Source organism: Atractosteus spatula, chromosome 7 (genome assembly GCF_055471065.1).
Source record: "Atractosteus spatula isolate fAtrSpa1 chromosome 7, fAtrSpa1.hap1, whole genome shotgun sequence".
Lineage (NCBI taxonomy): Eukaryota > Metazoa > Chordata > Actinopteri > Semionotiformes > Lepisosteidae > Atractosteus > Atractosteus spatula.
Genome location: NC_142712.1, coordinates 31,044,740 through 31,057,341, shown reverse-complemented (window position 1 = coordinate 31,057,341; position 12,602 = coordinate 31,044,740). Strand labels below are relative to the sequence as shown.

At 38.4% G+C, this 12,602-nt stretch overlaps 1 protein-coding gene across 1 annotated transcript in view; it reads right to left on the bottom strand.

Annotated features, from left to right (window-relative positions):
* Positions 1 to 343: 343 nt before the first annotated feature.
* The window catches only part of syt2b (synaptotagmin IIb), a 75,670-nt gene continuing 63,411 nt past the window's right edge, over positions 344 to 12,602 (bottom strand). Inside the window, exons 6-9 of the mRNA XM_088920998.1 lie at positions 8,961 to 9,128; positions 8,576 to 8,693; positions 6,723 to 6,856; positions 344 to 2,281 (exon numbers count right to left, since the gene is read on the bottom strand). Coding sequence (XP_088777124.1) covers positions 2,066 to 2,281; positions 6,723 to 6,856; positions 8,576 to 8,693; positions 8,961 to 9,128 — 636 coding nt within the window. The 3' untranslated portion in view covers positions 344 to 2,065. The remainder of the gene's footprint in view (positions 2,282 to 6,722; positions 6,857 to 8,575; positions 8,694 to 8,960; positions 9,129 to 12,602) is intronic.

The window sequence follows — 12,602 nt, the reverse complement described above, 5'->3', positions numbered from 1 at the left end:
TCTTTCCATAACCTTCAAAGTAATGCTTCTTTAAATACATATCTAAATTAAATACTTTCTGTGTCTAAATTCATGTACACTAAGGAGGATTGCCAACCTTGCTGAATAGAAAAAGAAAAAAAAGGGAACAAATCAATTACTTTGACACTCATATTTTAAATTTTTTTTAGGAAAAAAAAACTTTCCTTAGAATTCTACTGAAGACTTAGGCTTTGAAGATAACGAGTTGAGCTTCTTAACTCTAAGGGCAGAATTCACAGAACATTCACTTTAAAATTCCCATCTTAGGAAAAACTGTGAAGTGGAAGACTTATTACAGGTTTCAAATTCTGAAAGAATGGGATTTTTCTTTTTCTTGACTAGGTGCAACAAATTGAACTTACATTCTGAAGACCTCAGTTATCCCTCCATCTGGGTTCTAACAGCTCATTCCTGGTGAGGGTTGCAATGATACCAGGCTGAGCAGGGCTGACCAGACTTCCCTTTTCCCCAGGAACAGTCTCCAGCTTCTCCTGGGGAGGATTTCCAGGAGCTCACGGGCCAACTGAGAGACACATATTCCCTTTGGGATCTTGTCATGGTGGTAGAGGCCTGATTGCCTCAGGAAGCCTGAGAGCTCCGTCCAGATCAGGGACACTGGGGCCCAACCCAGAAGCCAGGCCTGGGGGAGGCTACCATCGGCAAGCGGCTGGTGGCCTGGCCACTCTTGTAACCCGGCTGGGCTCAGCCAGAAATGGCAATGTGGAGACCAATAAGGAAATGGGCTGGATGAGAAGGTAGCTGGTGGATGGGCATGAGTGGAACGGATCTGGATGGACAAGACCTCAATAGTATGAACATAAAACATGTGGTTTTAAAAGGATGATGTTGAAAAGGTAGGTGATAAATTGAAGGCTGTAAAATATAAAACTACATTAAAAACGTAAGTTCTAAAGTCCTATAAAACGTATTTCATCTATTGTTCTTCGAATACTTTAATAATAATACTTTTCCTTATGAAAAATGTATACATGACTGGGAACCCTAGCAGTGTTACAAAAGGATTGATTTTCGGATCAGTTACAATACAGAAAAGAAAGCCCAACTCAGGGTTGTTTCAGCTTTGTGCAATGTTCCCACCTAGTGTCCAGAGAACAAAACTGACCTTACAAAGGAAAATATTATAATCTCTTTTATCTCTGAAATAGTAGTCAAATACAATTTAAAAAAAGATCGTTATTTTTTTTTTAAATCATCACCTTTATGACAAATCAATCTAACGGGTATATGAAAACTAGATTTTTAAACATTTGAGAAACATTTTGTTTTGTGAGGGCTCTGTTTTGTAACTACATACAGTAAGAACATTATGCTGACAATAAACTTTCACAATTACCAGACAGTTAATTTGGCATCAGATTGTTAAAGGGTTTGTCTGTCCTAAGAGTTGTCTTTTTTTCTCAATTGATTTCATTTTATCACATCCTGAACACCCATCCATGCCCATTGATGGAGAGTACCAATACCCACCACTGGTTCTGCATGAAACGCAAGCTGATCAGCAGAAAAATGAACTTGGCAAGACACGTTTTTAGTGAACATGCCCATATGGCTTACCTAAACATCATAAAGCATTGAGAACATTTGGCATAATGACTCCTAAGAGACGCAAGAAGATAAAGATGCCATATATACTGCTATACCTATAAAATGCATGTTTTCCACATCATTTGCAACTGAGTCTTCCCTTTTTTATCATTTTTACATGAAATCTGTGTACCTCAACAACAAATGAAAGACTAAAATGCAACTCATTAATGTTCAAAATTGAAATGCATTTTAAATGTATTCCAGAGTACCCATGTAGAATACCCATCCATCCTACTCACTGTACACTAATGTTGTGAAAGAAAAATTGCACAAGGTTGTTGAATATTAGAAACGGTGTTGTTCTCATCTTTTGTTATTTTGTTGGGTTTTTTTTTCAACATTTCTGCTGCCACGTCTGTAGAATCGGTAATCCCTTGATTTGATTTCATGCAGTATTGGAGAGTTAGTTACAGTAGCTAGTGAATAACTTCAGCATTTACTTCTTTCCTGCCAGTGCTGCCAGAATGGCGTCCACCTCCTCCTCAGGCTTCAGCGGGTGCCACTGTGCAATGGGCCGGCGAGGGTTGGCCAGCATGTCGGACCAGTGCCTGAGCTCTGTGCCTGTGGCACTGCAGCCCACGAAGATCTTACCAATTGCATCATTCTTGCCGATCTTGTCATAATCCAGGACTGTGATGACTGCTTGGATTTTCTACAGGAAGGAAGAAGAAAGATATTTAACTCCATGATGTGGGTTTTGGGGACGGCATGGTCGGATGGTGGTGAGCATTGCTGCCTTGCAGTGCTGGGATCCTGGGTTCACTTCTGGATCTGGGGTTTTATCTGTCTGGGGTCTATAGCGGTGGCTCTGTGGTTAAGGATCTGGGCCTGTGGCTGGAAGGTTGTCGGTTTAAATCCTGTGGCTGGCAGAGGAATCATACTCCGTTGGGCTCCTGAGCAAGGCCCTTAACCCCAACTACTCCAGGGGTGCCATACAATGACAGACCCTGTACTCTGACCCCAGGCTCTCTCCCTATCTGTGTGTCTGTGTGTCTCATGGAGAGCAAGCTGGGGTATGCGAAAAGATAATTCCTAATGCAAGAAATTGTAAAGGGTTAATAAAGCGATGTTATATGTTGTACGTTCTCCCTGTATTTGTGTGGGTTTCCTCTAAATGCTCTGGTTTTCTCCCACAATCCAAAGACATACAGTACTAGTACTTTAATTGTTTTCTGGAAAAACTGTCCCTGGTGTGAGGTGTTTGTGTTTGTCTGTCCTATGATCGACTGCATCCCACCCAGGGTGTATCTTGCCTTGCTCCTGTTGCTTGCCAGGATAGGCCCCAGCATCACTGCAACCCTGAATTTGACCCTGTAGCTGATAGGAAATGTAGATGATAGAAGATGGATGGATGTGGGTTGCCTTAAGAGCATCAGACATACTGTGGAGCCGTCCTTAAAATAATTTTAACACATCAAAAGATTTTCCTTCCCTTGTGCTCTATGTACCTGTATACAGAGTATTAGTACATAATAATCATACAGTAATGCCTATTTTAAACAAGGGAGGAATAGATGTGTATCAATGTGTATTTGGACAAGTAAAATAGATACAGTATATGAGTAGATAGAATATTAGCAGCTATTAGAATATTAGAATTTAGTCTGATATAAGCTTGTTTCTTCAGAAGACTAGCCCGCAAATTATTTATATTAGCTGGGATTCCTGAATGAGTAGTGAAGGATGCTGCTCCAATCTAAAGGAATGGCTGCTGATTTTGTAGTGGGTCAGATGGGAATCTGAGATGAGTGCAATCTGCAGCAGGAATAGAAGGGCTCCAAAGGACTGTTTGTGGAGACTGATTAGAAGTAATGAATAACAGGAAAGTTTAGGGCTCAGAACTCTGGAGAATAAAGATCAGAGAAGGTGATACAGCATACAGAGGAACAGACACTGCAATATGACTCCTGAAAAGGGGTAGAATAGGCATCGGATGTGTTAAGTTCCTAAAGGATGAGTCTGCAAATTGTGTCAAGAATTGGTTACAGACAGAAAAGGTTCATGATATGCAGTAATTTAAAACATCTTTATTTAAAATGTGTTCCACAGATATATACAAATAAATACAATTTTTGGCTTTGAGTCCATCTCCAAAGAAAAGTGGCAATGACCTACAGTTTTCAGTGTACTGTAGTTTGCATAATTAATTAATTGCTTACACTTATATAGCGCTTTTCTGGACACTCCACTCAAAGCGCTTTACAGGTAATGGGGACTCCCCTCCACCACCACCAATGTTCAGCATCCACCTGGATGATGCGACGGCAGCCATAGTGCGCCAGAACGCTCACCACACATCAGCTATCAGTGGGGAGGAGAGCAGAGTAATGTAGCCAATTTGTAGAGGGGGATTATTAGGAGGCCATGATTGGTAAGGGCCAATGGGAAATTTGGCCAGGATGCCAGGGTTACACCCCTACTCTTTTTGAGAAACACCCTGGGATTTTTAATGACCACAGAGAGTCAGGACCTCGGTTTTACATCTCATCCGAAGGACGGCGCCTGTTTACAGTATAGTGTCCCCGTCACTATACTGGGGCATTAGGACCCACATGGACTGCAGGGTGAGCGCCCCCTGCTGGCCCCACTAACACCTCTTCCAGCAGCAACCTTAGTTTTTCCCAGGAGGTCTCCCATCCAGGTACTGACCAGGCTCACACCTGCTTAGCTTCAGTGGGCTGCTAGTTGTGAGTTGCAGGGTGATATGGCTGCAACTATAATGCTACAATAATGCCACAAAAGAATCGGGGAAGATTGATGAGGCCAGTGGATGACAAATTATTTTCCTCTGTAAAGACACTAATCCTATGGATGTTACGGTGACGGTGAAATGTTGGACATGATGGTGTTCCATTTCCGGCACACAGTTGGTGTCCGGGTTAACACAGCAGGGCAGACATATTTTGGAGGAAGTGAGGTTAATGAGATAAGAAGTAGCAGTGCACCGTGAGCAACAATGCACAGAGTTGAAATGATCAAGAAGGGATAAGAGCTTAAGATAAATAAGAGCAAAGGGGAGTGATGAGAATGGTTTTAATCCCACCAAATTTGGCTTATGGCAATGAGGACTGAAAAGGTTAGAAATGCGGATTATCCCTGGAGACTCAAAGGAGGAGGAAATGCCATCCTGTGAGGAACTCAGACATCTGAAAACCCAAGCTGAGTGAATGTTGAAATCAAAGTTCATGGGTAGTTTGCAAAGATGAAGGGAGATTCTGCATAAGGTATCTCAAATTGTGTAGAAAACAGCTGAAAACAAGATGGACTGCAAAATAATACTGTATCTCACAGCACCCCCAACAAAGTGACGCATGTTAAGGGTTGACAGGCATGATTTTAAAGGTATCAGGTATGCCACAACAATGGTTGTTGATTAAGCATTTAATGCCAGAAGCAGAGAAATTATGGGGCAGAGAGTTCAACTGTGAGGTTCTGGAACTAGAATCCGTGTGAGTAGTTACACCAAAAAGGGTGAGTTCTAAAGAGAGCAGAGGATGGAGTGGAAAGGGGGAAATACAGTAGGTAAAACAGGAATCAAGATCAGAGGACTAAAGCATAACAATATAAGGAGATGATGATTCCACTGATGCAGGTGGGAGTGACCCAAACCTAAAGAAGGGGTTGAACAGTAGTGGAGAATAAGGTTTGAGCTGAAAACAGCAGGAGTGCAGTGTTTGCTTTTTTTTTTGTTTTAACATCATTGGTGAATTTGACTGATCTACAAACTACAACAAAATGTCGAACAACATAGCAGTAGTTCTAATGCAGGGCTCTGGGGCACTCCATTAACAGTTACAGGTATTTTGCTTTTTGTCTTGAATGTTGTGCAAATCTTTGTGACCATTCTTTTACACTGATATGTTGTTTGATAATCATCCTGTATTTTGTATCTCTGGAAGTAGATACAGCTCCCCTCTCAAATATTTTAGTGTATGCCAAAAGTAATCATGCTGCATTAAATATTTTCTAATTAAATGTTCACATTTTATTCAGACATTGTTCAAAGTTTTAGGAATTTTTTCTTCACTGAATTTTTTGCACATCTATGAACATTAAATGGCTGAGTATGCCAGTGCAAGTTCTCAGAAAAAATATCATTATTGATATTCTAGAGCACTGGTTCCCAATACTGGTCCTTGTAAGCCACACAACTTTCACTCCACTCGGTTTTCACTCCAGCCGAGTCCTCAGCTACACAATCAGACCCTTCATTGACTTAATAATATGAATTTGAACTGTATTTTCTGAAATCTTAAATATGTTGGAGCTCTAACTGTTTTATTGATGGAGTTAACTTTAATTTAGTTAAAGTTAATTAAATGGAGTAATAATAATACTTATAAACTTTATTTTATATAGAGCCTTTAAAGGTGGCTTCTCAAAGCGCTTTACACAATGACAACAACAATAAATAAAAAGAATACACAAATTAAGGCTTCAATTATCTAATTAGGGTGGAATGGAATTAAAACCAGCAGGTGTGTGAGCGTCTAAGACAAGGATTGAGATCCTCTATTTAGAGAGCACATAGGTATTCTACAATGATCTATTGCAATCTGAAATGAAGCTTCTCATGCAGTTTATAGATTCTTTTCTATTGTTATTAGAAAATGTGTATGAAAAAGACCAAGCTGAAAACTTCTGAATATATGTGCGTATTGGCCATTGGAAGCTGACCATTGAATGACGTTCTATGGACTGGAATATCCAAATAGTTTATTGAACTGTTCAAATCATTAATTCACGCTCTACTTAAAGTATTTCAATATCACCAAACAAAAAAATAAACAGCCATCACTGTTTCCTAATAAATCTTTGCATGGATACAGTGGTGAAAATAAGTTTTGACTTTGATCGGGTCATTCTTCCACTAAAACAGTAGCCTTTCTTTATGTTGAACTTCACTGATTGTTTTAGAATTTCTAGCCTTGTATTCGGCTAATACCTACGTTTTACAACAGGATGTGTTTTCTAGGGAATTGGGATGTTTATGTGCTCTCTTATCCAATTGGGATTATTGACACACCCACTATGTTATCTTATTGTGCCCTTTTCAATACAGTATGTCTCATTATGTGAAGGTTAGGGTTTACCTGGATCTGCTCAAATGGGATTTCAAAACTGAAGGACTCATTGTAGTAAGGGTTCAATGTGTTCTTCTTCACTGTTGTTTTCTTCTTCTTCAGCCTCTTACCATTCTGCAGCAGATGGATTTTCACATAGGGATCTAATGAGTGAAGAGAGATAAATGTCATGCTTGCTTATGAAAAGTTCACTACAGGATTTTGAAGTTTAATGCACAGTTCATTACAGTACTGCATCTACAGTATATCATATTTCAAAAGTGGATTCTTCACTGTTTTCCGTATTTTAGTAAGTAGAAAATAGACAACATTTATTGCTTGCTTCCCAATTACTATCTTAACAGTATACTAAGTAGCAAGAGGAACATCTGCTAGATTTTCTTTTTAAAAATCAGAAACCTTCCAAAGTCAATAATACTTTTAAAGGTATAGAACTCCGTATACGGATTTTAGAAACTATTTTGTTTATGCTCATGTTGAAGTTAAATTATTGGTGTTAAAACATAGAGAACAAATTGTGCTCAGATCACTCAGATTACTCTGGACTATAAACATTTAAAAGAGATTTTGTTTTTACCTTGAACCACCAGCAGATGGAGTAATGCAATAACTGTATCTTATAACAATGTTTCAGCAAATAGGATATTCTTCCTTTTGCTGCCTTTCCAAAAAAAATATTTGTTTCTGCTCCGTAAAGTAATAGTTTATTTTGAATTAGGTTAAATTCTTCACTTTGACAAGGCTATTTCACAATACTGTGATACTGCCTGAGGCGGGTTACAACAATCAGATCATTTGTTGGGATCCCTGGGCAACAGACACACTCCAAAATAAACCGTTAGGTTCAGTTGTGCAATTTATTTACAATGTGGAGTCACAGCATCACCATGAAAAGAAAAAAAATTTAAAAGAAAACCTAAACCTTCATTGGGCTCCTGTCTGAACTCCTGGTCCCTGTTTAATAAATATAGTGTGACAGCTATAGCTACTTACTGGCTTAACACAGATAACTTGAAGTCAAGGGGTTTTTATAACACCATAGTTTTCTTGCAGTGTAGCAGCTAGAATAGAATAATTTAGCCAGACTCCTTTTCTATATGGACTCATCTCAGCTAGAACTGTCTAGCCAGTTGGCCTCTCGCTCAATACAAACAGCCACTGATGCCTCAGTCCCACATCACCAGGCTGTATCAGCTAGCAGATGCCAACACACTTCCCTTGCACTGTCTTGCATGTTTGTGCAAGTGAGTGGCCACTCTGCAGTTGGCAACCTCAGTCAGCCTTCCTAGTAAGGACTGAGGTGTATCTAAGGCACAGCACTTCAGGTGAAGACACCATTTTCCAGGGACCCTGCCCCTGTTGGCATCACAATACATATCCTCTATATGGTCTTCATATTTATTTTGTATATGTTATTTGAATGTATAAAATATGCTGAAATGTGTACCATAACTCCAAATTAATTTATAAGCCAAGATTGGGCATTAATTTGCAAGGCCAGCAAGAGATGTGACATATTACCATTTGATCCAAATATATGTTATTTGACAGCATGCTGCATGGATGTATCATGTTAGACAAGTAGGAATACAATATTATATCTAAGTGAAGATTTTAATGGGTGGTTACTTCCAGTGGAGGACAGAGGAACCGAATGTTTCTATGGGTGACTTGACGCACAACACATGATGGTAATGATTCGTTTTGAAATGAACCCAACACATATAAACAATGTTCTTAGATTCATTGTAGAACCTGCTAGCAGGTGCTTCAGTACCTGTTTAGTTATGCACCCACATCTCTGGGAATAGACATGCATTTACATTCCATTCCATTGAGGACCCATTTCCAGTGACATTTACCTGACAGCCCACCCACATCCATCTTTTTGAGGTTCTTGGCCTCCAGAATGCAGATGGTGAGTTTGCCTGCTGTTGGGACATAGCGCAGGGAGATGCAGATATCACCTAGCTTCTCAGGCTGCACAAACAAGCAAAGGGACAAGTGAGGAAATGGTCAGTGTCAACTATTCATACAGTATGTTTAAAGGCAGATATTCCATACTTTTTACTGACTGAGCTGTTAACAAAATAATTGAGGACCTTCACTTCAAGAATAGCTGCTTTATTTTTAATTAAAAAGGCATTTAAAAACAATAATAAATTCATGTGTACTTCTTTAACAGAACATACCATTAAAGTATTGTATGTTTCACATTTTAATATGGAATATATATGTTTTTAATACCTCTTCTTTCTCCGCGCTCTCCAAATCTCTCCACTCCTCAATGGGCTGGCCCAAATCAACAGTGTTCATAGGTACTTTCACTTCCCCAATGATGTCATGTTTTGAAAAGCGGTCAAAGTCATATATTGCCATCACCAAGGTCTTCCCTCCAAGTTCCTGGTAGGGAACCTGAAACAGAGGTGCGTTGGGAACACTTGCATTATTACAGTGAAGGGTGAAATTGGTTTCATTTTTCTGGCTTAAGATCAATACAGAGATTGGATCCAAAAATAATGTATAAAGTCCCTTCAATTATGAAACAGTTTGAAAAGAAAATTGCAAAACACTTCAGTGATATGGTGAAATTAAACAGCACAGTATGTTCACTGTTTACTTGTTTCAGATGTTAAGCTAACAGTACGGCTTTGATTTACAGGAAGCTGTGAAAGTAATGGGGCTCTCTGAGAGACAATAAAAACTTGAGTTGAAGAGTTCCCGCAGGTGAATATCATTGATGATTGTTGCAGATGTTTTTTATTTTTAAGTTTTAGTTAATTGAAGTTAACTAAAGTAGTTATATATAAGTTATATATAAGTTAACTTATATATCTTGATGCAATGACCTGATACAGTAATACAGTACGTTTGTAATACAAAAGATTTGTATCCTTTTATCCTTTTAAAAGGATATTAAAAAAAATATTTAAAGTGATTGTTTTGGTCCTGAAATTTAGACTTGCTATTTTCAATATCATAACTAATTGCTACAAAAAGTACATTTCTATGAAAAGAGTATTGGATGTCAATGTAGCATTGCTATGAATATTGTAGTCTGGTCTAATCTAATTAATCTTGCTTTATTTGATTTTCTGGAATCTACACCCCATGAAATGCCATGGTATATTATTAATGATGACACTTGAAGATCATTTAAAAATATCAACTTAATTTATCATTTGGTCTGAACCCTAAAAAGTTGATGTTGATTAAATCATTAAGCTCCTAAGTACAGTACCATTTGGCATCATTAACAGTTTTTTCAAGATTGCATATCCTCTTGTTTCTAACTACCCCATCAGTCATCTTACAGAAGATAACTTATTGTATTCTTGGATCTAGTGCTACTATGAAGCAAAAGTTTACAACACTACAATAAAAGATAACAACACCTATCAACACCATATAACTAAATGAGTCACTGACTTTCACAGTTTTCCTCCATAAAGGACATATTAACAGCACTGCAATCCCTTATGGCTTTATGCAGTTTAATTTCTGACCAAATTTCAGTCATTAAGAGATTCTGATCACAGTGCACAGGCTATACGTGGATAGGAAAAAACCTTACTGCTTAATGTTACAGTGTTACAGCAACTGGGTGAGACTGTTGCTCTGCAATCAGTTAAAAACTGTTGATAAAATGTTAAAACATCTTTAGCCTCAAGCACAATTTCATAAATTAATACAGTTAATAAAACACCAGTTACATCCCTAACAAAAGTGCCAGTTGTATTTATTATAATGTCGTAATTGGCTATCTTACTGTTTAATGTGAGGCTGAAAATTTTTTTTTTGTTAATTATTGTTGATAATTAAAAGAAGAGGTAAAAGTAATTATTGTTATTTAAGTTCTGCTTCACTCTGCTGTTACTACACTAATATTTAAATGTTAAATATCTGTCTGGCCTGTTAAGAATAGGTTGAAAACAATTTAGTTATTTTTTATTAATAATTAATCAGTCTATTTACAGTATTTCACTGCACGCTGTAGAGGTTTGAAAGAAAGGTGCCTGAAGGATACAGATGGATTTTCACATTCCAGCTGCTCTGTGGCAACTATGAAATTTAAAGAGATTAAATTTAAAAAAGTTACTCAACCAATCTGGCTAATGAAATCCCCTAGCCATAGGTCATTAAGTCCTCAGTGGTAAGGGAGGTGCAAGATGATGGTTACAAATGCAGATGAAAGCAACAGCAGAAGGAGGCCTCCAATGCTGGTCTAATTACTACTGGAATAGTAAACACTTCTCTGTAATCTTGGTCTAATATCTTTTTCTAAATACTGGAGCAATGACAGAAGCAGAGTGCAAGTCCAAGCAGAAGGAGGCAGCTATGTCTTCTCCAAGGGCAAACAGGAAGAAAAGCACCACCAAGTTATTGAACACCAGTCTACAGTACATGATACCGAAGAATGGAGCTTTTGGTCAAGGAATGAAAAGCTGTTAAGCCCAGTGGTACAAACAAAGCAGTCAATGGACTACCAAGCAGTGGAGACATATGAAATGGTCAACTTAATCAACCTTCAACATGTTCTTAAAAAAAGATGAGTGCATGTGTGGCAACATCCTAAAGAACTCTACAGCCTCTCTACCGTGTGATTGTTTCTTACAGTTAAGGATTCTGGTGGTTCCATAATGGTGTGAGGTGCATTTTCCTGCAATGAACTGTTTCTTTCCCTTTGATAGTAAAGTCAATGCAATGGTACTCAGTGATCTCTTTCCTGCTGGGAGGAGTATCTCCTATTACGACAATTCCCCCACGCACAGAATGTGTATGGAGTTACCAAATGGTTGGATAAGCATGATACTGATTTTATGCTTATACTACAGTATTTCATTGTCTTCTCTGTCACTAGATTTGAACCCCGTCAAGCATTTATGGGACATTCTAGAACAATGCCTGAACAGTGTTTTCCACCTTTATCAACCAGACATGGGTTTATAGACTTTTGCACAGCAGATTTACAGATGCTGGTAGAGTCTATGCCATGGCTAATACAGGCTATGCCGGATGCACACCGTGGCTCAAAACCCTTTTAGTCTGACTTAATACTCAGTTTTTACGAGATGTCAAAATGGCCATTAAAAATCCTATTGTGTTTTTTGAAAATAGTAGAGGTGTACCCCCATCTCCTGACCAATTTGTCCCCTGGCCTTTATCAGTCATGGCTTCCTAATAATCCCTATCTATGAATTGGCTTCATTACTCTGTTTTCCTCACCACTGATAGCTGATGTGTGGTGAGCTGCCATATCATCCAGGTGTGTGCTACACATAAGCCACTTTGAGTGGAGTGTCCAGAAAAGAGCTACTGTATATAAGGGTATGGAATTATTATTATACTGTAGTCAAGTCAAGGTTATATCATATGAGGCATTTTGTACTTTGCAGGGAAGAGGAAAAATGTTTTTTGTTTGGAATGACAGGCATTTCCAAACATTTCCAAATCATTCAGAACTGATTTCTAGGATGTACAATAACGGTATAACACTCAAATTAAATACTTTGGCTATCCTGACAAGTCAGGAAAGGCATTTAATATTAAATCAATAGTTTTATAGTAACACGTTTAAAAAGGCTAGAATTGTAATTACTGTAAGTAGTTAAACAGGACATCTCCTCCATTTGAATCCATTTTATGTGCCCTGAATGAATTGTGAGAGTGCCTTCGCTTCCCCCTCCCCCCACAGAGATGAACTCAGCAAATTCTCAGTGTCCTTGAAAACTCTGTTACTTGATCTTTCTGATAGACTGCTGTGTCAGCAGGGAGAAGGGTCATTATTCTTTAAGTGGATTTCTCTCAGATGTGGGATTGAAAGTCTTGGCTTTTCACTAGACTTGTAAGGCTTTTCATTCACAGGGTACTGGCAGTCTGCTGCACTGC